This window comes from Trichomonas vaginalis, chromosome V (assembly GCF_026262505.1).
Source record: "Trichomonas vaginalis G3 chromosome V, whole genome shotgun sequence".
NCBI lineage: Eukaryota > Parabasalia > Trichomonadida > Trichomonadidae > Trichomonas > Trichomonas vaginalis.
In genome coordinates, this window is record NC_067207.1 from 16,771,965 (window position 1) to 16,792,600 (window position 20,636).

At 32.2% G+C, this 20,636-nt stretch overlaps 7 protein-coding genes across 7 annotated transcripts, besides 10 other annotated features; 1 reads left to right on the plus strand and 6 right to left on the minus strand.

Annotated features, from left to right (window-relative positions):
• Positions 1 to 5,187: 5,187 nt before the first annotated feature.
• On the minus strand, positions 5,188 to 6,582 carry TVAGG3_0349990 (uncharacterized protein; the record flags this gene model as incomplete). Its single annotated transcript, XM_001320092.1, has 1 exon — positions 5,188 to 6,582. One exon carries the CDS (start codon positions 6,580 to 6,582, stop codon positions 5,188 to 5,190), a length of 1,395 nt encoding a protein of 464 aa, XP_001320127.1.
• Positions 6,583 to 6,754: 172 nt separating this feature from the next.
• Positions 6,755 to 7,178: a mobile genetic element.
• Positions 7,179 to 7,924: 746 nt separating this feature from the next.
• Positions 7,925 to 8,058: a mobile genetic element.
• Positions 8,059 to 8,465: 407 nt separating this feature from the next.
• On the minus strand, positions 8,466 to 8,891 carry TVAGG3_0350020 (cyclin-dependent kinase inhibitor 2C-related family; the record flags this gene model as incomplete). The annotated part of the gene is made up of 1 exon (XM_001320093.1): positions 8,466 to 8,891. One exon carries the CDS (start codon positions 8,889 to 8,891, stop codon positions 8,466 to 8,468), a length of 426 nt encoding a protein of 141 aa, XP_001320128.1.
• A 240-nt stretch (positions 8,892 to 9,131) lies between these two features.
• Positions 9,132 to 10,478, minus strand: TVAGG3_0350030 (protein kinase protein; the record flags this gene model as incomplete). The annotated part of the gene is made up of 1 exon (XM_001320094.1): positions 9,132 to 10,478. The coding sequence occupies one exon, from the start codon at positions 10,476 to 10,478 to the stop codon at positions 9,132 to 9,134; it is 1,347 nt and encodes a 448-aa protein (XP_001320129.1).
• Positions 10,479 to 10,933: 455 nt separating this feature from the next.
• TVAGG3_0350040 (phosphodiesterase HL family) lies at positions 10,934 to 11,746 on the minus strand (the record flags this gene model as incomplete). Its single annotated transcript, XM_001320095.1, has 1 exon — positions 10,967 to 11,737. One exon carries the CDS (start codon positions 11,735 to 11,737, stop codon positions 10,967 to 10,969), a length of 771 nt encoding a protein of 256 aa, XP_001320130.1.
• A 318-nt stretch (positions 11,747 to 12,064) lies between these two features.
• On the minus strand, positions 12,065 to 13,400 carry TVAGG3_0350050 (positive regulation of myosin-light-chain-phosphatase protein; the record flags this gene model as incomplete). Its single annotated transcript, XM_001320096.1, has 1 exon — positions 12,438 to 13,400. One exon carries the CDS (start codon positions 13,398 to 13,400, stop codon positions 12,438 to 12,440), a length of 963 nt encoding a protein of 320 aa, XP_001320131.1.
• A 465-nt stretch (positions 13,401 to 13,865) lies between these two features.
• Positions 13,866 to 13,925: a mobile genetic element.
• A 149-nt stretch (positions 13,926 to 14,074) lies between these two features.
• Positions 14,075 to 14,106: a mobile genetic element.
• Positions 14,075 to 14,106: a terminal%2Cinverted (terminal inverted repeat of tvBac_53III transposon ID:TVAGG3_0350070).
• A 156-nt stretch (positions 14,107 to 14,262) lies between these two features.
• Positions 14,263 to 14,295: a mobile genetic element.
• Positions 14,263 to 14,295: a terminal%2Cinverted (terminal inverted repeat of tvBac_53III transposon ID:TVAGG3_0350080).
• Positions 14,296 to 14,816: 521 nt separating this feature from the next.
• Positions 14,817 to 14,846: a mobile genetic element.
• An 80-nt stretch (positions 14,847 to 14,926) lies between these two features.
• Positions 14,927 to 14,959: a terminal%2Cinverted (terminal inverted repeat of tvBac_53III transposon ID:TVAGG3_0350100).
• Positions 14,927 to 15,049: a mobile genetic element.
• A 1,024-nt stretch (positions 15,050 to 16,073) lies between these two features.
• TVAGG3_0350110 (uncharacterized protein) lies at positions 16,074 to 18,710 on the minus strand (the record flags this gene model as incomplete). The annotated part of the gene is made up of 1 exon (XM_001320097.1): positions 16,203 to 18,197. One exon carries the CDS (start codon positions 18,195 to 18,197, stop codon positions 16,203 to 16,205), a length of 1,995 nt encoding a protein of 664 aa, XP_001320132.1.
• Positions 18,711 to 18,789: 79 nt separating this feature from the next.
• Positions 18,790 to 20,329, plus strand: TVAGG3_0350120 (intracellular protein transport; the record flags this gene model as incomplete). The annotated part of the gene is made up of 1 exon (XM_001320098.1): positions 18,803 to 20,329. One exon carries the CDS (start codon positions 18,803 to 18,805, stop codon positions 20,327 to 20,329), a length of 1,527 nt encoding a protein of 508 aa, XP_001320133.1.
• Positions 20,330 to 20,636: the final 307 nt, after the last annotated feature.

Here is a 20,636-nt window from a genome sequence, read left to right on the forward strand (position 1 = left end):
ATGTATTTGACTTTTATATAACTATGTGTAAAGGATCTCGATGTCTATATGCTTTAAATAAAATTAAATAAAATGAGATAAAAAATTAAAATGGACAAGAAGATATATGGAAATGTAATTTGTATTGTGTTGGTTGTTGGCAAAATGATTTTAATACAGATTTAAGGATTTGGAATGGATTTGAAATTAAATGATTTTAATTCAAGGAGTAATAAGATTTTGAACTGGTTTTTATTTTGAGAATGTAAACTCCTTCCAAAAATATGTATTAGAAAGATCAATTTTAAACTTTTTGAAAGAATTGTTTTTTTGTTGAGCGATTTTCTCATATTTAATAATATATTTAAGTTGGCGTATCTTACGCCCTTCCAAAAATATGTATTAGAAAGATCAATGTCAAACTTTTTGAAAGAATTGTTTTTTTGTTGAGCGATTTTCTCATATTTAATAATATATTTAAGTTGGCGTATCTTACGCCCTTCCAAAAATATGTATTAGAAAGATCAATTTTAAACTTTTTGAAAGAATTGTTTTTTTGTTGAGCGATTTTCTCATATTTAATAATATATTTAAGTTGGCGTATCTTACGCCCTTCCAAAAATATGTATTAGAAAGATGACTTATAATTTCATAAATTATTTTGTCCCGACGGTTTGAGGGGTTATCAGAATGGTTGCTTACACAATGCGTCAGCAAAATGTCGGTTGGGGTGCCCTTCTTGGCCTCCTGAGTACTCACCAAGATACCCCCAGCTCCCGCAAAACACCTCCCTTATGTGCGCATTACCGGACGGCATTATTTTGCAATTATTTCAAATTTTTTAGATCTCTTTTGTTAAAGTTTGTTAACTAAAGACATGAAAACAGCTTACCGCTTCAAGCTGCTCTCTTCCCGGTTCCTCTGCCGCAATCTTCTGTTTGATTGTGCGCAAAGCTCTCCTCCTTGTGAACTTTGCCTGACAGATACACCTGGGAGACAGCATTCGGACATCTTACCGCTTCAAGCTGCTCTCTTCCCGGTTCCTCTGCCGCAATCTTATGTCTGATTGTGCGCAAAGCTCTCCTCCTTGTGAACCATGGCTGATAGAAAGAACTGAAAGACAGGATAGGAGGAACATGCCGGTTCAAGTTAACTTGCAATATGCTTCTGATTAGTGATTTTAGATGAAAGATTAGCGAAATCGCATTTAATTTGGATAGAAGGATTCAATTTTATGAAGCAGGCTCGTAGAAAATATGCAGGAATAGCACAATCTTTTGCAATCACAACGCGATTGCAAAACTTCGACCGACAAGAGTGTATTGTGCACTCTTGTCGGTCTGCATGTCTCATTCCGGGAGACATTGTCACTGCATGTCTCCCAGAATGAGACAATCTTCGCATTCATAACTTGAATGCGGAAGTTTGACCGACAAGAGTGCACAATACACTCTTGTCGATCTAAATGTATCTTACAATCAAAGACACTTTCATACAATCTTTTCGAAGTTAAAAAAAAAATTAATTATTTCTTTCTTTTGTTTATTAAATCGCCTTACTCACGTACTAATCTCTTTTAGAGACTCTATCGAGCTATCCCACATATAAACCGTGACAATAATACATATTTACTCTCTTCATATTCTGATCTCATGACACATTATCGCAAAAACTATAATTATACAACACATCTCATAAAGTCTCATTTTAGCCCTATCTAAGCGTTCAAAACCTATTTTCCACACGTAATCTGATTCTTCTGGCTCCGCTGATTCGATTTCTGCTGTCAGATCGTGAAAATATGCATCACATAAAGAGATAAACACAACTCAAAATTATTGCTTTTTTTTTCAAATTGTCTATTCATCCATCTTTACATATTTATTATCTCCTCCGTTTCCCCTCACAAATTCTTTTAATTTTCTGAATAATACGTATAATAAAATGAATATCTCAAAAACTAAAACACAAAATTAATGTTGGAAAATGACTAGATATAATCTGAACTTTTGAATTCATACATTTTTGGAAAAAATTGAATTTTCAAAAAAAAGAGCTTATTTAGGTATGAACCTGAAGAGAAATTTTAAGGAAAATATTAAGTTGTGCAATTTGCATTTATCTCTTTATGTGATGCAGTGACAATGTCTCCCGGAATGAGACATGCAGACCAACAAGAGTGCACAATACACTCTTGTCGGTCGAAGTTTTGCAATCACATTCTGATTGCAGAAGATTGTCTCATTCTGGGAGACATGCAGTGACAATGTCTCCCGGAATGAGACATGCAGACCGACAAGAGTGCACAATACACTCTTGTCGGTCGAAGTTTTGCAATCACATTCTGATTGCAGAAGATTGTCTCATTCTGGGAGACATGCAATGACAATGTCTCCCGGAATGAGACATGCAGACCGACAAGAGTGCACAATACACTCTTGTCGGTCGAAGTTTTGCAATCACATTCTGATTGCAGAAGATTGTCTCATTCTGGGAGACATGCAATGACAATGTCTCCCGGAATGAGACATGCAGACCGACAAGAGTGCACAATACACTCTTGTCGGTCGAAGTTTTGCAATCACATTCTGATTGCAGAAGATTGTCTCATTCTGGGAGACATGCAGTGACAATGTCTCCCGGAATGAGACATGCAGACCGACAAGAGTGCACAATACACTCTTGTCGGTCGAAGTTTTGCAATCACATTCTGATTGCAGAAGATTGTCTCATTCTGGGAGACATGCAATGACAATGTCTCCCGGAATGAGACATGCAGACCGACAAGAGTGCACAATACACTCTTGTCGGTCGAAGTTTTGCAATCACATTCTGATTGCAGAAGATTGTCTCATTCTGGGAGACATGCAATGACAATGTCTCCCGGAATGAGACATGCAGACCGACAAGAGTGCACAATACACTCTTGTCGGTCGAAGTTTTGCAATCACATTCTGATTGCAGAAGATTGTCTCATTCTGGGAGACATGCAATGACAATGTCTCCCGGAATGAGACATGCAGACCGACAAGAGTGCACAATACACTCTTGTCGGTCGAAGTTTTGCAATCACATTCTGATTGCAGAAGATTGTCTCATTCTGGGAGACATGCAGTGACAATGTCTCCCGGAATGAGACATGCAGACCGACAAGAGTGCACAATACACTCTTGTCGGTCGAAGTTTTGCAATCACATTCTGATTGCAGAAGATTGTCTCATTCTGGGAGACATGCAATGACAATGTCTCCCGGAATGAGACATGCAGACCGACAAGAGTGCACAATACACTCTTGTCGGTCGAAGTTTTGCAATCACATTCTGATTGCAGAAGATTGTCTCATTCTGGGAGACATGCAGTGACAATGTCTCCCGGAATGAGACATGCAGACCGACAAGAGTGCACAATACACTCTTGTCGGTCGAAGTTTTGCAATCACATTCTGATTGCAGAAGATTGTCTCATTCTGGGAGACATGCAGTGACAATGTCTCCCGGAATGAGACATGCAGACCGACAAGAGTGCACAATATACTCTTGTCGGTCAAACTTCCTAATACAAAATTTGATTCCCTTATTATCTTCTTAACAAAACTTAAGATTTCAATAATACATCATGAAAACATTCATTTACTACATTCACACTGTTATTCCTTTCTATAAATTAACTCATTTGATAGAATCTTGTTTTTATATCTTATTATTTTCTCATAATACTTCTAATTCCTCTCTTTCCTCTTCCACATAAAATTTAATTTTGTAATGCTATCATATACACTTAATGTTTTCAAATTTTCAGATTTAAATTTAATCTTTATTTTCATCATCATTTATAATCTTGTTCCTATATAAAGTTATAATAAATTATCGTCAGATTCTAATATTTAAGATTCTTACTACTCAATTCAATATAATTATGTTAGTCACTCATATTCAGGAGAATAATTTAAAAATCTATAGCTCATATTTTGATAGTTATATATTTAGATGATATATATTGCAATTCCGGTTTCAACACGATCAAATGCCAAACCAAGACAAAATATATATGAATTTTCAAAATATCGATTTACATTAGAATCTATATCTAATTTTATCAATACACAAGTAGGGAATGTTCAATACATCTTTGAGCAACGTGAATAGCACAATTTTATAGGATTATTTGTTGATTATATAAAATATAAGCCAAATCGAATCTGCTGTATAGTACTTTAGTTTATCATTGAATGTTAAATGTGTTCAGATAAATATTTGAGTCAGATATCGCATTTTCTAATTTCAAAATTTATCTCATGAAGTTAGAATTTATTTGATCATACAACATCATGTTAGTCAAACTAGAGTTCAATGGCGATTCTAAAATGGAACAAATGCTTGTTTTATCAAAATGTTAAAATATTAATCTAAAAAACTTAATATCTAACCAAACCATTCTAGAATTATTATATACAGGTATAGGCAATCTAAATGCACACGGAATTCGGAAAATTAAAAAGAATATTTATGAGATTATTAAATCTTATATAATTCAATGAAAAGTAGATAATATGAATATCTATAGGCTATATATCAACATATGAGTTTTTGGTTTGACCAATACTATACTAATGTGATCAAATTAATCTGATTTCTTAGATTTTCATTTGAAGCATTTGCAGTAGTAGAGGTACCTTTATATATTAACATATTAAAAAATTGCGCTCCGATTCGCAGTTTCTTCATGATTTTGAGATTGCATTAGATTTCGCGATGCAGAAAAAAATCACTTTAGATTCCCGTCAAACTCTAAGTATAAGCATGTCTCTATATGTAGAAACTGTCTGCGCTATTTATTTCCCGGCTCAAAAAACCACGGTGTCTGTGTGAGGAAAATACCCATTTTAGGACCCTGGGTACGGGGTCATGAAAATTTTCCAAGAGTTGGAAATATAGGGTATTTGCTATATCTTTGACAACATCTAAAATTGACAAATTTCTTATTTTGAAATCATTTTAATTTTCAACTATGATCATTCAACTCATCAATTACATGATAATTGAGTTAAAAAAATTTCTATAACTTTATCTAAGAAGAATAGAAGCATTATTAACATAATAAATATTATATACTCGAATTAGATAATCATAGTATTCAGTTTATTAAAAATAAATTGAATTAATTTTTTCCAAAATAAAATACAAACATTTTATTATTATACAAAAAATTCTATTGAGGGATAAGTCCCAAAAACTCATCTGGATCAATAACAGCCTCTAAAGATGTGATGCAATCCGCAAGTATTTCGTTTTTCAAAACAGATTCGAATCTCTCCAATTCTTCAACAGGGAGAGTTGTATTTCTATGTAAAACAAGTCTAATTTTGTCAAAATTTTCAGGCGTATGGAAAAAATAAGAATATTGAGCAACAATTATCAAAATAGAGCAATACATCAGTTCTTCATTCCTATACAAGACTCCTGATCTAAATTTCGTCACGTTTTTGAACATTTTTGGTAAAGATATCTGATCTCTTAAAAACAAAGCCGGCAAGAAGGAAGTAATGGTCTCACATATTCTATTCCATCTCTTAAAGTCATTTTCTACCCTTTCCAGTCTAATATTTTTAAAATTTTCCATTAAATTTTCAGCTTCAACGTAAATTTCATCATCATTCTCTAATAAATAGATCTGTTTGACTGTCTTTCGCTCAAACCTTTTACTCATGAGTATGTGGTACAACAACGTTGCGATTAATATCGAAATCGAAAGATCACAATCAGTATAAACAGCTGGAAGGCCATTCGTCATCAAATAAGCAATAAGATTGAAACTATCGGCTACTAGCTTGAGATCTGACAACGTAAACTTGAAAAATATGGTACTTAAAAGTTCTTTCAATAATTTGTTCGAAAACAACAGTTCTGAGTTGATTTCAACGAACAAATTGACAACAGATGACATGTGGTCGGTCTCCACAAAGTTTCTTCCAATTCTGTTGAAAGCAACTTGTCCTCCGCGAAATAACGTTTTATCTTTAGTGTCAAAACGTCTAAAACTGAGGGAGGAGGTTTCGTAAACCTGAGGAATTGAAAATTTTGTGGTCAGTTGCTCTCTAAGTGTCATATCGTGGATGGATAATAAGATATTGGGAGATTGATAGAAAAGTGTTTGATAAGAACGAAGGAGATCATATGACATGGCATGTACTTCCTCAACAACACTTTTTTTCGTGGAAATCTTTAAAATATTTTCAAATTCCATCAAATTATTTTTTTCATTTGAGTCAATATCGGAAAAATTCCTCTGGAAATGGCATAGAACTGTATATCTGAGAATGATATACACTCCTGATATAATAAAAGTGAAAAGAATAAGAATATTCGTAATTTGTGAAGTTTTGTTGGCAGAAGTACGAAAATCAATGGAAAAATCATTCAAACAGATTGCACCAACAAGATCCCATAGAAAGGAACCTCCTATATACACTGGTTGATGAACAATCAAAATTGATAATTCATTTCCATTTAAACGACAGTTAAAGAGCGGCTGAGTATCAGAAACTAAATTATTTCGATCAATTATGCAGTTCCAGATCGGATCTTGTAAACTATTTAAAGTCATGTAGTAAATTGTATCATTAATAACTTGTATTACGTTTTCTAGTGAGTTAGATGCTAGTAAATACCCATTATTGTCAAGAAGAGCTAGTCTGGAGTTCTCTGAAGGGTTTAAATTTTTTAATATTCCGTAAAAAGCCTGAATTGGGACAGAATGACTTGTAGTACCGTTATTTCATATGAAACAAAAAAATAACGTATATTTGCAGTGAGTAGGCATACATCGAGCCTACTCACCCAACAAACTTTTTAATCACTCTCTGGCCGACATAGAGCCAGAGAATCACATCTGCATTAAATTATGCTGAAGTTTTCTGAATTTCTCTCAGATGAGGAAGGAAATCCAGAAAACTTCAGCATAAACAAATTACAGACATCTTCTCTCGCTCTTTGTTGGCCAAGAACCACAACTACATTACACTAGGACAGAGTTTTTCCGAGGCCTCTCATCAAATGAGAGACTTCGGAAAAACTCTGTCCTATTCGATTAATTACAGAATCCTAGACCTTTTGGGACCAGGAAAGAGTAGTAAGAGTACTTTAAGGCAATGCTCATTACGAAGTCTCTCATCGAATGAGAGATTTCGTAATGAACATTGCCCATTTCGAGCAAATTTACTCCCCTAACCCTCGGAGGTTAAGGGAGTAGTACTATAGCCAACGAGGGCAATAACGTATTACTAATATCGCCAGAAGCAAAATAACTACGCAGCCTAGCTACGCTATCCTAGCAGCTAGGCTGCATAGTTATTGTGCTTCTGGCTTGCGTAACCCTCATGGAAGACCGATTGGAGATCTCCCGCCGAAATCACTTGCTGATGTGGATGGAGCAGCACTATGATTGGCCAGATCAAAGGCTGCGTAGCATCCCAGCAAGTGGATAGTCGGCGGCGACCCCAGCTGTGGTCCACCATGAGATAATGGCACTTTTTTATTTTAGCGCCAATGTCGAATCTGACAACTTAGACCCTTTACAAAGTGTCAGATTTGAAACTTTACAAATGTCAGATTTGGCGAGATTTCCAGCACTCAGAGAAAACCTTCTCTTCAGAAATAATGTATTTTTTATTGTATTTTTATTGTTTCTTGTTTGATTTATTGCTTGTTATCAATAATGTTTCTTGTTGTTTGAACAAAATAACAAAAACATTATTGATATTTTTTTTATTTTTTATTTTTTTCTATGAAGATTAAAGAATATATTTTAGTAACTTTATTAAATTTATATAGTGAGTAACAAATGAAATTCTTTCAAAGGTATACAATTCAGAAAATCTAAGGTCCAAAATTGTAAACATTGCTCACAATTTTCCTGAGAATTTGGACCCGAGATTTTGAAACTTCTATACGTTCACTATTTTTGATAAAATTTTAAAATTTCATGGGATTGTAAATCATATATTAATTAGATGAATAATGAATAAATTCCAGCATGATATACATCATTATATTAAACACTATATGTAAGGCTGGTAATTCTTTGAGGTTTAGCTGTGTTTATATATATATATAACTCTAGATTGTATATGCCGATTTTCTCCAAACTACGTATTCTACATATGCATAATATGTATAGCCTGCAGCTGTAGTTTAGGGCCAAAATTTTGGTTAGAAGGGAGTGTCCGTACCTTTCAATTATTACTTGCTGCAATATTAAGAACGGTTTTTTCATCATCATTTTCAACAAATATAATAAATTATGCAAAATTTCAAACAGATTAAATGAAGTTAATAATACATATATTTTTTCAATAGATCTTTTTGATCAATCTTCTTTATAATGTTCCAATATAAAAAGAAATTATGACACTCAGGATTAGTATTTAAATATTTGATTTATTAGTAAAGTTGCAACTTTATTTGCTATGCTCGTATAAATATTTTTGTTTATAAAGGGTAGCAGGTCTTGTTTTCATTGATATTTGCGCTATGTGAATTAAGAATTTTTACTATTTCTTCACTATTATTTTTTGATGCAATATGAAGAGCGGTAAACCCATTTTTATTTCTTTCGTTAATATTTGCGCCATGTGAAATAAGAATTTCGACTGTTTCTTTACTATTTTCTTCTACTGCAATATGAAGAGCTGTATTTCCATCATCATTCTTTTCATTGATATTTGCACCATGTGAAATAAGAATTTCGGCTGTTTCTTTACTATTATAATATGTTGTTTTATGAAGTGCGGTTTCTCCATTATTATCTTTTTCATTAATATTTGCACCATGTGAAATAAGAACTTCGGCTATTTTTTTTACTATTATGACATGCTGCCTTATGAAGAGCAGTTTTACCATATTTATCTTTTTCATTAATAATTGCACCATGTGAAAGAAGAGCATCGGCTGTTTCTACACTATCCATTTTTGCTGCAATATGAAGAGCGGTCTCTCCATATTTATCTTTTTCATTGGTATTTACACCAAACGAAATAAGAATTTCGGCTGTTTCTTTACTATTATTATCAAATGCTGCGTTATGAAGAACAGTTCCTCCATTTATATCTTTTTCATTGATGTTTGCACCGTGTAAAATAAGAAATTCGATAGTTTCTATACTATTACTAAATACAGCCTTATATAGAGCGGTTTTCCCATATTTATTTTTTTCATTGATATTTGCGCCATGTGAAATAAGAAATTCAGCTGCTTCTTTACTGTTATAAAATGCGGCAGTATGAAGAGCGGTACCTCCATCCTCGTTTTTTCATTGATGTTTGCACCTTGTGAAATAAGAAATTCGATTATTTCTTTATTATTTCTACGTGCTGCATAATGAAGGGCAGTTTCTCCAACATTATTTTTTTCATTGATATTTGCACCATGTGAAATAAGAACATTGATTATTTCTTTACAATTTTCTTCTACTGCAATATGAAGAGCTGTATTTCCATCATCATTCTTTTCATTGATATTTGCACTATGTGAAATAAGAATTTCAGCTTCTTCTATACTATTATTCCATACTGCATAATGAATAGGTGCACTATCGAATCCATCCTGTGATTTTTCATTGACATCTGCACCGTTTGATAGAAAATATTCACAAAGAGATGGGATATTAAAATTTAATGAAGTAATAACTAAAAATGATTCAAGATTATTAAATTTGACACAATTACCCAAATACATCTCTATATCGTACTCATTCATCAAAAATGTAACAAAATCAATGTTGTTTGAAATAATTGCATATTCCATACATTTATTATATGGTCTTCTGTATTTCAAACATTCACTCATGATCTCTGGATTTCCACCTAAAAATGAGAAATGTAGACAACGTTCAGTTATTTTTGAGTTGAATTTCGTTCTTAAGAACTTGAAACAATCAATTGCTCCGTGGTAACAACATAATTCAAGCAATGAATATCCTTCTTTAGAATATGCATCTGGATATAAATCGCTTTTAAGTTTTTGATCTTCATTAAATCCATTTCTTTCCGTGAATGCGATGAATCTTTCTTTGTCATTATACATTATTGCTCTGTAAATTGTATCTTCTGAATGAATTTCGAAATTTTGTGATTTAATTTTTTCGAATTCATCAGATTTGCCTAATTTAATACCATATTCTTTATAAAACAAGAAATTAGAAATGATTGAACTGCGTTTGACATCTTTGACTTGATAATCGTCAGATATACGTTTGGCAAGAGATAAATATGACTTTGTATAACGATTATTATACGGAATGATTTTCAAAATATCTCCCATAATATTTTTGGGAAGAACTTTCTTTGAATCAATCAAGTTTGTTTTGATCATTTCGTAAATTGAGATTAATTCTTCTTCTTTTTCCGTTTTCAGCTGATACAATGCATTATATGAATCGATGTAGTATTTATAAGTACTTCGAAGTTCCCCGAATCTATTTGGGTGAATGTCTTGCTCAGACATTAAATAATTTTGAAGATTGGCATATTTAAGTTTTGCAACATAAAACTTTTTTGAAATTACTTAGGAGAAAAATTTTATGCAATACATGGGGAAAATAGTGACGGCCTAGCATTTTATATTAATATTATAGATATGGATTTTAATTAAGTTTATATACATGATCTGACACAATAGCAAAGTCGAAAGTAAGAAGATTTTCATCTGGTTGCTTATATTATTATACAAGATTTTTTTGCCAATCACTCCAAATCAATTGATTCTTTGAATATATGAATAACTAACAGAAGTATTTTTTGTCTCTCAATAGGCATACTTTTCAAAGGCCAAAAATTTCTCTTGTCAAAAATTCAGCACAAAAAAAGATTCAGATCCCAACAGATCACATGATAATTCGGTAAAATGTATTATAGAAATGTAATTTTTGAAATAAAAAAAAATATTGAAATAAAATAAAACATGGATCTTTATAACTCGAAACAATAACATACTTAATGAAGAGAAGCAAGCTTTGATGACTTAACTTTTGTCAATCCTGGTCTCATAATAAGAGGTTTACCAGGATTTGATTTTCTAACAGCATCGTACTGAGGATTAAATGTAGTTACAGGAGGGCCTTTATTCACCATGGAGCCTGTTGGTGAAGACAAAGGTCCTAAACTTCCTAACGTATTAAAAGTGGAGTTAACTGGCGACGTACTTGCCAATGGATTTGTCTTGGGACCACCCATTGATTTTTGAAGGTTGTCATGAAGTTCGTTTAATCGCAATTCGTCTTTTGTTCTGTTGCAGCAAAACTCGGTCTGTTTTTGCAAAGATATCTGTTCACTTTTCTCTAACATATCGACGGCATTGTTTTGAGCGTCATCATCCGCTGACTGTTCTCTCAACATCATCATCGTATTTGTTACTTCTTCATCGATTCGCCTTTGAGTTGCTTGCATTTCTAATTTGAACTTCTCAAAGTTAAGAAGCTCTTGTATGCGAAAGATTAGCACACGTAGTTGGTAGATATTTCCATCATAACCTTGTAACATGAGTTGTTCAAGGGCGCTTGGTCGCATATTTACTGTCTTGCATAGAAAAGAATCAAAGAGATCTTGCACTAAGCTCTGGAATTGATTGAATAAATTGTATTGTTCAACTGTATTTTCAGGACTTTCGAATTGCATGCAATTAGTAGCTAAAAATCCACAAACAGGCTTCCACCATGCTTCGGATGTGAAAAAATTGCAAATCTGAATGATAGTGCGTTCGTTCATGAAATTTTTATTGAATCTAAAAAAAAAACGAAATTTTTTTTTTCTATCTGAGACCATTGTTTTTCATTATTCCAATCATATTAAACTCATATGACTATGAATACTAGAGATCTTAAATATCATTAGTATTTTATGATTATATACCTTGTGATTTCAGCTTGCATAGCATATTTGAGTTGGCATTCAATAGAAAAGTCATAATAACGCAAACAATGTCTGTTATTTATCCAGCTTGTTAAAAATAATTATTGAAGAATTTATATATTTATAAAGAAGAATTTTTTTTAGATTTGAATTACATCATATCAAAGTTTCGATGATCTGAATTTTAAAAACAAAAGCTCAAAGAAAGATGGACTTGTTAAATGATTCGTTAATCAGCTCCACAGCAATTATGTTTTCGTTCTTCAATGAATGGGATCTAAAACATCAATAAGATATCCTCTTTCATAAGTCACATGATCACATTCTTTTCATTTAAATTATGTGACTTTGTTCAAAGTTCTTCTTCACATGATTTTGAAGTTTCTTTTTCATGCGATGAAAGCTCATCAATAAAGTTTTAGACGCGTTCTTTAAAATGTAGTTCCACATAAAATATGTTATTTTACAAGAATGCCTAATTACTGTGGAAATACCAATTGGAATAATTTTGTTTTTTCCAATTATTTTTGAATAATAATAATAATAAAAAAAAAACTTAAATTCTGCAATTCGAAGACCAGTCATTCTTTTTTGTATGCAATTTATCATATGTCAGCCCATCATAATTAACCAAATTGACATTTGCACCATGAGAGATAAGGAATTTTTCCATTTCTCTACGCTCAAAACTTGCAGCAATATGAAGAGGAGTATTGCCTTCGAAGTTTCTTGCATTGATATCAGCACCATTTGAAATTAGAAACTCTGCAATTTCTATTAAATCATGACAAGCTGCTGTATGAAGAGCTGTGCCTGTCAAGTACGAGAAACCATGTGCATTGATATTTGCGCCTTGCGAAAGTAAATACTCACAAAGTTTAGTTGAAAAGAAAAGTGGAGAAATTAAAAAACATTTGTCAAGATTGTTATTTTGATCAAAATAAATTAAGAATGATTGAAGATTATTGAACCACCAACAATATGTTTCATCAATATCTAACATGTGTTCGTTATATAGAAAAGCAACAAAATCGATATTATGTGAAATGATTGCATATTTCATACATTTATTATTTGGTTTTTTGTATTTCAAACATTCATTCATAATCTCTGGATTTCCTCCAAGAAATGAAAATTTGAGACAACGCTTGGTTATTTTCATGTCGAATTTAGTTCTTAAAAGTTTAAAACAATCAACAGATCCGTGATAACAACAAATTTCGATTAATGATAAATCTGAAGTGAATTCATATTTATTCGATTTGTTATCGAGAAATTTATAAAAATCTAATGAATTTGGATATAAAAAACTTCCTAGCTTCCGATTTTCATCGAATCCTTCTCTTTCTAGAAATGATATAAATTGTTCTTTATCATCATTCAAGATTGCCCTGTAAATAGTATTTTCTTGATGAATTTTAAGTGAGTTTTTAACAGCTTCTATAACTTTGGACTTTGGTTTAAATTTCTTATCAAGAATGATGCCATACTCATTGTATATCAAATATTGAAAAAGCATCGGAACAGAAATATCTTTTAGGTGAAATTCTATGTTAATCTTATAAAATAAATACAAGTATGACTTTAAAAAACGATTGTTGTATTTCACTACTTTATAAATTGTTGAACAAATCCTATTTGGTGAGAATATTTTTGTTTCAATCAAATTATTTTTAATAATTTTGAAAATTTCGTCAATCTTGGCTTCATTTAATGTAGCGAGTCTATATATGGCTCTAAATGTTTCAATATATTCCTTATTTATTTCTATAAGAGCCTCGTAATGAGAGTTTTGCATGAAATAAAATTTTAAAAGTGACTTTTTGACAATTTTTTATTTAATCGAAAGTTTATTTACCATATTAGATGTTTCATCAAATATTTAATGGTCGACTGCAAAATTTGAAACTTCTGAAAAATGAGTGGCGATTTGCAAAACTATTCAGGCAAAAATTTTCTGAAAAATGATGTAGTGCATGGCACACAAAGAGCAAGAGAACTTGTCTGTAATTGGTTTATGCTGAAGTCACCTTGATGCTTCTCAATATGGCATTAGATTTTCAATGATGCTTCGCACCAATTGTCAGAAATTTGATTTAAATTCAGATGAGAGCAAGTGCAGCCTTACGATTGTGATTTATAAATTTATATATACCTGATGTCACAACAGGGATCTATTAGATGATGTACCAATTAAAGGTGCACTTCCCACTTTCTGACATGCTATGAAAAAATCAATATATCTTGATTTTAATAGCAGAGTTGTATGTCAGTCATATAAGGTAGTATATATTGATTTATATTTACTTTCTCCCAACCAAAAATATTAACTTTTGGCATTGGGAAATTAGGATATAAAGCTTACTTGTCAAAAAAATTGAGAGAATGTCAGAAAGTGGTAAGTACATCCTTAAGTTTTATCAAATGTTATTTATACTTGCATGAAAAATCTGACATGAGGACATTTTTAATGATGAGAGCAAGTGCAGCCTTACGATTGTGATTTATATACCTGATGTCACAACAGGGATGTATTAGATGATGTACCAATTAAAAAAAAGTGATTAAAAAAATAGAAAAATAAATAAACATTCAGCCTCGAGAGAGGGTCAAAGTTGCTATTTGTCACTTTTCCACAAGAATATAATGGGGAAAAAGTTATCATATAGTTGATCTCATTCACTGAGGTGAGAGATGCATGTAGTGTAATGTTATAAACAGTGTGATTGCTGCTCTAAGTCCTAGGTTCGAGACGCATTGGCTTCATTTTTCTCTTTTTTATTGACGTAAACTATTCAATTTTTGTGTTCTCCATTCAAATTTCAGAATTTTTTTGCAGATTTCACGCTACATTCGAAGTTACCTTTTGTAACAACCACCACTGCCTACGAAAGACGAAAGTGTGTCACGATTTCACCCGGAAATCCGATGGTTGTTTAAGAGTATGCACTTTTGTCACCTACTCCATTCAGCCTCAATTATGAATGAATATCTTTCAAAATGTTTACGAAGGAATATGAGTTTACAAACAATAAAAAAAGTGATTTAAGTGTGCACTTACCACTTTCTGACACTCTCTCAAAAAGAGATATACGGGTGTGAAGATGCATAGAAAATAAACCTTAAACAGGGAAATTTGAGAGTATGTCAGAAAGTGGTAAGTGCACCCTTAAAAAAAGAAAAATAAATAAACACATTTAAGGATGCAGACTTGGCAATTCTGAGGTCATTTTGGCAATTCTTAAAAAATTTCCGGCGAAATTGGCGTCCGAAGGGCGCCAATTTCGCCCAATAAGATACATATATCATAGTTATTAGTATTTGGTTTTAGGACCTATTTTTTTCTCCTTTTTCTTCATTTTATTTTTAATTATATTGTATTTTAATTTCTATGTGAAAAATAAATCACACTCTGTTCATTTTGATGAGAGTCCTCTGCTATACTTTGTGAGCAGTTAAAAAAATTATTTTAAAAAATTATTCGAAATATAATAACAGAAATGCATTATCTTATTGAGAATTGAATATCAGTTCAACAAATGTATCATATTCACAAAAGAACTCCACAAAACAGTTCAAATTATTAATATTATTCCAAAATAATCAAAAATTTACATAATAATTCATGTAAGAAGGCCATCTCAGATGTGAGAAAGAATTAGGCTTAAATTCGTGTTGACTAAACGGAACAATATGTATAAATGTTTTGCGTTTTTAATAAATGAGTCTGATTTGATTTTACGTGTAGTTAAATATGTTTCAGTGTCATTGTTTCAGCTTTCTTGAAGCTTATGGCAATTGGGCAATTCTCAATAACGTGCAATTGCCAAAAAAGTTTAAGGTTTGGCAATTCACTCAAATCACTGCGAAAAAAAATAACGTACGTTATTTTAAAAAGAGTTTACATTGAGTATCTCTAGTTTCGCTATAACCTAATACACAACATCACAAAAAACATAAATCCTTCGGCAAAAATATCAAATGATTCAATTTCAAATATCAAATTTCCAAAAATCATCAATAATGCCACCATTTTATTTCATAAATATATCGAAACTAAAATATAGCATCCTCTTGCTTCTTTCAGACTTAAATAATGCAAAATTTACTATTTTTTTTTCAAAACTTCGCTCATCCAAGAATTGCCAAGCTTGGCAATTCGTGATAAACAAAATTTGCGCTTTTGGCAGTTCCGACATCCTTAACACATTTTCCTACGCAAAGTCTCCTAATGGTAATCCAGTCTCAATAATGAGTGAATATGAGTTTACAAACAGTGGGGAAAAAAGTTATTTAAAAAAATAAGAAAAATACAAACAGTTTATAAATTTTTGATTTCATAAGAAAGAACGTCTGCTAGTGAAGATTCGTCAGTTCCTATCAGTTCCCACATTGTCTGCACGTACATGTTGAGGGAGTTGACGAAAGAAGGAGGAAGTCTTCTTATGAAATTTGATCTCAGAAAAATTTTTTCAAGAAAAATAAAAGCGAAGATATCTCTGTCTAGAATTGACATTCTGATGATATATTTCATCATAAGAGTTGGGTTATATATTGCAAATGCACAAGGAGGCTTTGAAAAGAGAATTACGTTTTCAATTACAAAAGAAATCAAAATTAGAAACTGTCCTGCCTTAATATCGATTCTTTTGTTGAATAGCATCGCGAGTGATGACAAAGGAATCGATTTAGAGAAGATATTGTCCATGGGATCAACAATTTTCGCAATAGAATACGTAACTTTTTCAATAATGCGTTTTTCTATGGGTATTATGTTCTCAAATCGAAATGTGTTGAGCATTTCAATGAAAAGAATGCTCCGTAAGTGATCTCTCCCGTAAATGTATTTATCTATAATGGAATCAAGGTCAAAAATGGTCGTTAGAGTTACGGGATGGAGCTTGGAGATCTTCATATCATAAATAACAAGTCCAAAGGTCTGTGAGAAAAGAGAATAAAGAGTTTTCTCGTATTGAACGACATCGTACTTAGCCATTGATAATTTGAAGGCTTCGTTTTGATCATCGATCTTGATATCCAATATTGATAACTCTTTTTGCTCTTTATACCTTTGGAATTCTGAAGATCTGAAAAATTGATGCATTGTTTGCTCCGTGTAGCCTTTTGAGAGGAGATCTGTGTACTGTACATAAGCATTTTCAAGATAGGAGTTCGGTTTGAACGTTTCGCACAAATATCTCGGTATAGGAATAATATCAAAACTTTTTGAGCGTTGTGGGCTTATTCTATGGAAGAATTGTATCATAAATGGCTCGTATGCACCATCTGCAATGGATTTACCGCTGTTTTCCAATTCATTAAACAATTGAATTTTTGATGTAATTGTTTTGAACGCTTTGTAGATGGAAAGGACATCCTTTTTGCTAAATATCAATAGTGAGTATGGTAATTTGCACGTAACTGAAAAGACTGGCGTTTTATTAACTCTTGCAACGTTTTTCGTGATTGCGTTGAGGATACAGACCGCGTTTTCGTTTGGCCAAGTATTGTTTTGTTGGAAATATTTGATGACAAGGTTTGGATGAGTCAAACTAAGTCCGAAAGGGGATCTTGAAGACCAAATCGAAAAAGTTTGGGGTAGAAATGATAAAAAGACAATGCGGAATAGTAATTCGACGTTACATGATGCGAGTTCTCTACAAATAAAGAAGATTGATGCAGGTAATAATTTTACACAGATATTTAATGAATTTACGAGAGATTCATGTATGCTTTTGAGCGTATTACTACTTGATGATGTAAATTCTCTGGAAAATTCACACCAAAACGATTCAATAAAATTTATTGATGAATATAGCAAAGAATTGGTTAAATTCTCTACCATATAGTCTGGTCCACCTGCTTGTATTAAATCGAGAACAAGAAGACCGGCTGGCTCTGAGAATTCTTGAGATGTGAAAAATCCAAAAAGTGCGGGAAATGTTGTGAATGCAAAGTTTATAAACTCTTTTTCTGGCATTGATGATTCAATTAGTGATATTGCAAATATTCTTGGCTGTTGATATATCAATTTTAAAAGGTTGATTATGATTTGAGTGGGAAGAGGATCAATTGTAGGAATGTAATCTTTCTCACTGATCATAACATTCTTCATTAATGTGTTGTATGATAGTTTTGCAGTCTGTTCGCTTAAAAATAATAATTTATATAAAACATGATAGTATCCTCTTCCGAGAATGATAATCTTACGCTGCTCATTTGTTAGTGTTTGACTTACCTCGCATTTTTTCTCGAAAGCTGATGGGATCACTCGCTTCTTTATCTCCGCCAATAATTCAGCGAGATTCTCTCCCATCGAAAGTGAATTTTTTGTTGAAACTCTTATTTATCAACACATAAATAATAAGATAATTTAAAAATGTATATTTTTCATGAAGTTTACAAATTTGAACGATTACAACATTTAAAAGTGACATAGGAGATTCATTTCCGTTTTGAATTTTGAAGATTAAAGCATCTTAAATGAATAGTAACTCTTTATGAACTATATATCTTTACCCCGCTCCAAATTGATCTTTTTTTACAATATCTTTTCTTTATTTCATGAGTTATACAATGGATACTTGTATTATCAAGCCCAATTGAACGATTCCAATGCATGTGAACTGCCTTGTTCACATATAACTCTATTTTGCTTTCATAATCATCTAATGATTTATGTCCAAATCATTCTGATCATAAAACAAGTTTTTCTTTTGGGAGAGATTACATAAGATTATCATAAGTGACGCTAGAGGCCACCATGAAATTTGACGATTTTTTCTATTGTCTTGACAAATCATGGATAATTCTGATATTTATTCATTCGGGAATCAATACACGACTATTCTAGAATAAAATTAGCAAATCAGTAAATTTTGTCACTTTTCCATTCATATTTATAATCTCTTAGAAAATCATATGAATCAGATACAATCTATGTTCGAACAGATCGACGAAAATGTAAATGCTTCATATGAAACGCTTTCTAAGATACTTCAAACTTTTATTAGTTCGGATTCAAATCTTATAGCAGAAAAAATACTAACTCTGATGGAGCAAACGTCTACTCCTGTCAATACAACGCTATTAGATATGTATCTCGTTTCAATTCTCTCAATTCAAGATATTTCAATACAAATCCGAACTTTAACGGCAATTTCATTGATAAATCCTAGTACAACAAATTCACTACCATTTCTTCCGGGCTATCTTAAAGTTTGCTTTAAGGCAGATGAATTAATTTCACCAGCTTTGCGTTGTGTTTTAAATGTAATGACAGAACAGCTATTCCTACGTCTTAAGATTGATCTAGAGCGAATTGCGCTGACGGGATCAGACACAGCCCGTAAACTTTGCCTTCATATTTTTTATCGTTTATATCAAGAGGATTCAAGTTATATTTCCTATCTTCTCGTTTATATAAAAAGAGCATTATTCGATCTGCCATGCAAACCGAACGCTTTTACGATTATTTCAGAAGTTGTTGATCAAAATCGCTCATATATACGTCCTCTTGTTCCATTTCTCATAAACGAAGTCAAGTACTGTGGGTATGTCCATTTTACGAAGCTTACTCGCGTTTTTGTCGCTTTCGCCCAAGATTCCGAATATAAATCGAAATTAGAAACAGCATTATTAGATTTACTCGAAAGTACAAGACAAATAAATTATGTCATTGAGATTTCCAAGATCGCCGCTGCCATGGAAAGCGACCAACTCATACAAATCCTTGTTTCAAGAATTGATCGAGCGATTCAGATCAATAAGAACCCCAATCTGTCATTGGAAATGGCAAAAACGCTTCATTTATTTGGCGACAAGTATCATATCAGTCGCACATCCCTTTTAGTTCTTCTTCAATCCCCAGATTATAATATAATTTCGCAAGCAATGCCATTACAGACTTCCAACTCCGATACTAATGATAGTATTAAGATAGTGAACGACATGATTGTTGAAATAGCCAAAACAGGGTCTCCTCACCTTGCAGAAGTCGCATTACAATTAGTTCCTCATCATGGAGATTGGTTTGTCACAATTTTGTTCGAACTTTACAATATGAAACTGAAAACACTGTCAGATGTAATTTGTAAAGCTGTTTTGGGCATAAAAGATCCGAAAACTCAAAGTGAAGTGATTTCTGAAGCTAGAAAACAGTTTGAAGTTATTCCGGATGACCAATTTGGTATAGCCATTGCAGAACTTATCAGTAGAACAAGCAGTAACCCTGAAGACTTCTTTATTTTGTTGCCATCAAATATTAATTACAAATCTCCTGAATTTCAAGCTTCAATGGTTTCTTTTGTCTTCGAATTTTGGCAAAGGGCTGGATTCGAAATAGATACAAGCATGATGAACAGACTTATGCTTCTTAGTTTTTCAAGTGAGAGGGAAGTGAGGCAGAGAGCCTTGGAACTCATCACTATGATAAAATCAAAGAGTTGATTAGTAAAATAGTATGTTTTTTATTATTAATTTCTTATAATATTTTTTATAATTTTTGATTCAATCAATTTTTCATTTACAGCATTACCTACAAATATCTGTTTTGTCATTTAAATGTTTCGTTTTGAATAATATTTTATGAGTTAATTATTTGTTATTCGTTCCATTTTGAATCATTTTTAATACTGTTAGATTTAGGCTATTTGGGTTGTGAAATGTTTCAATTAACACATGCTGAATTAATTCATTTTATTTCTTTTCTCATCTTCATAGCAAAGGTTCATAGCTAAAATTAGAAACCGATGCA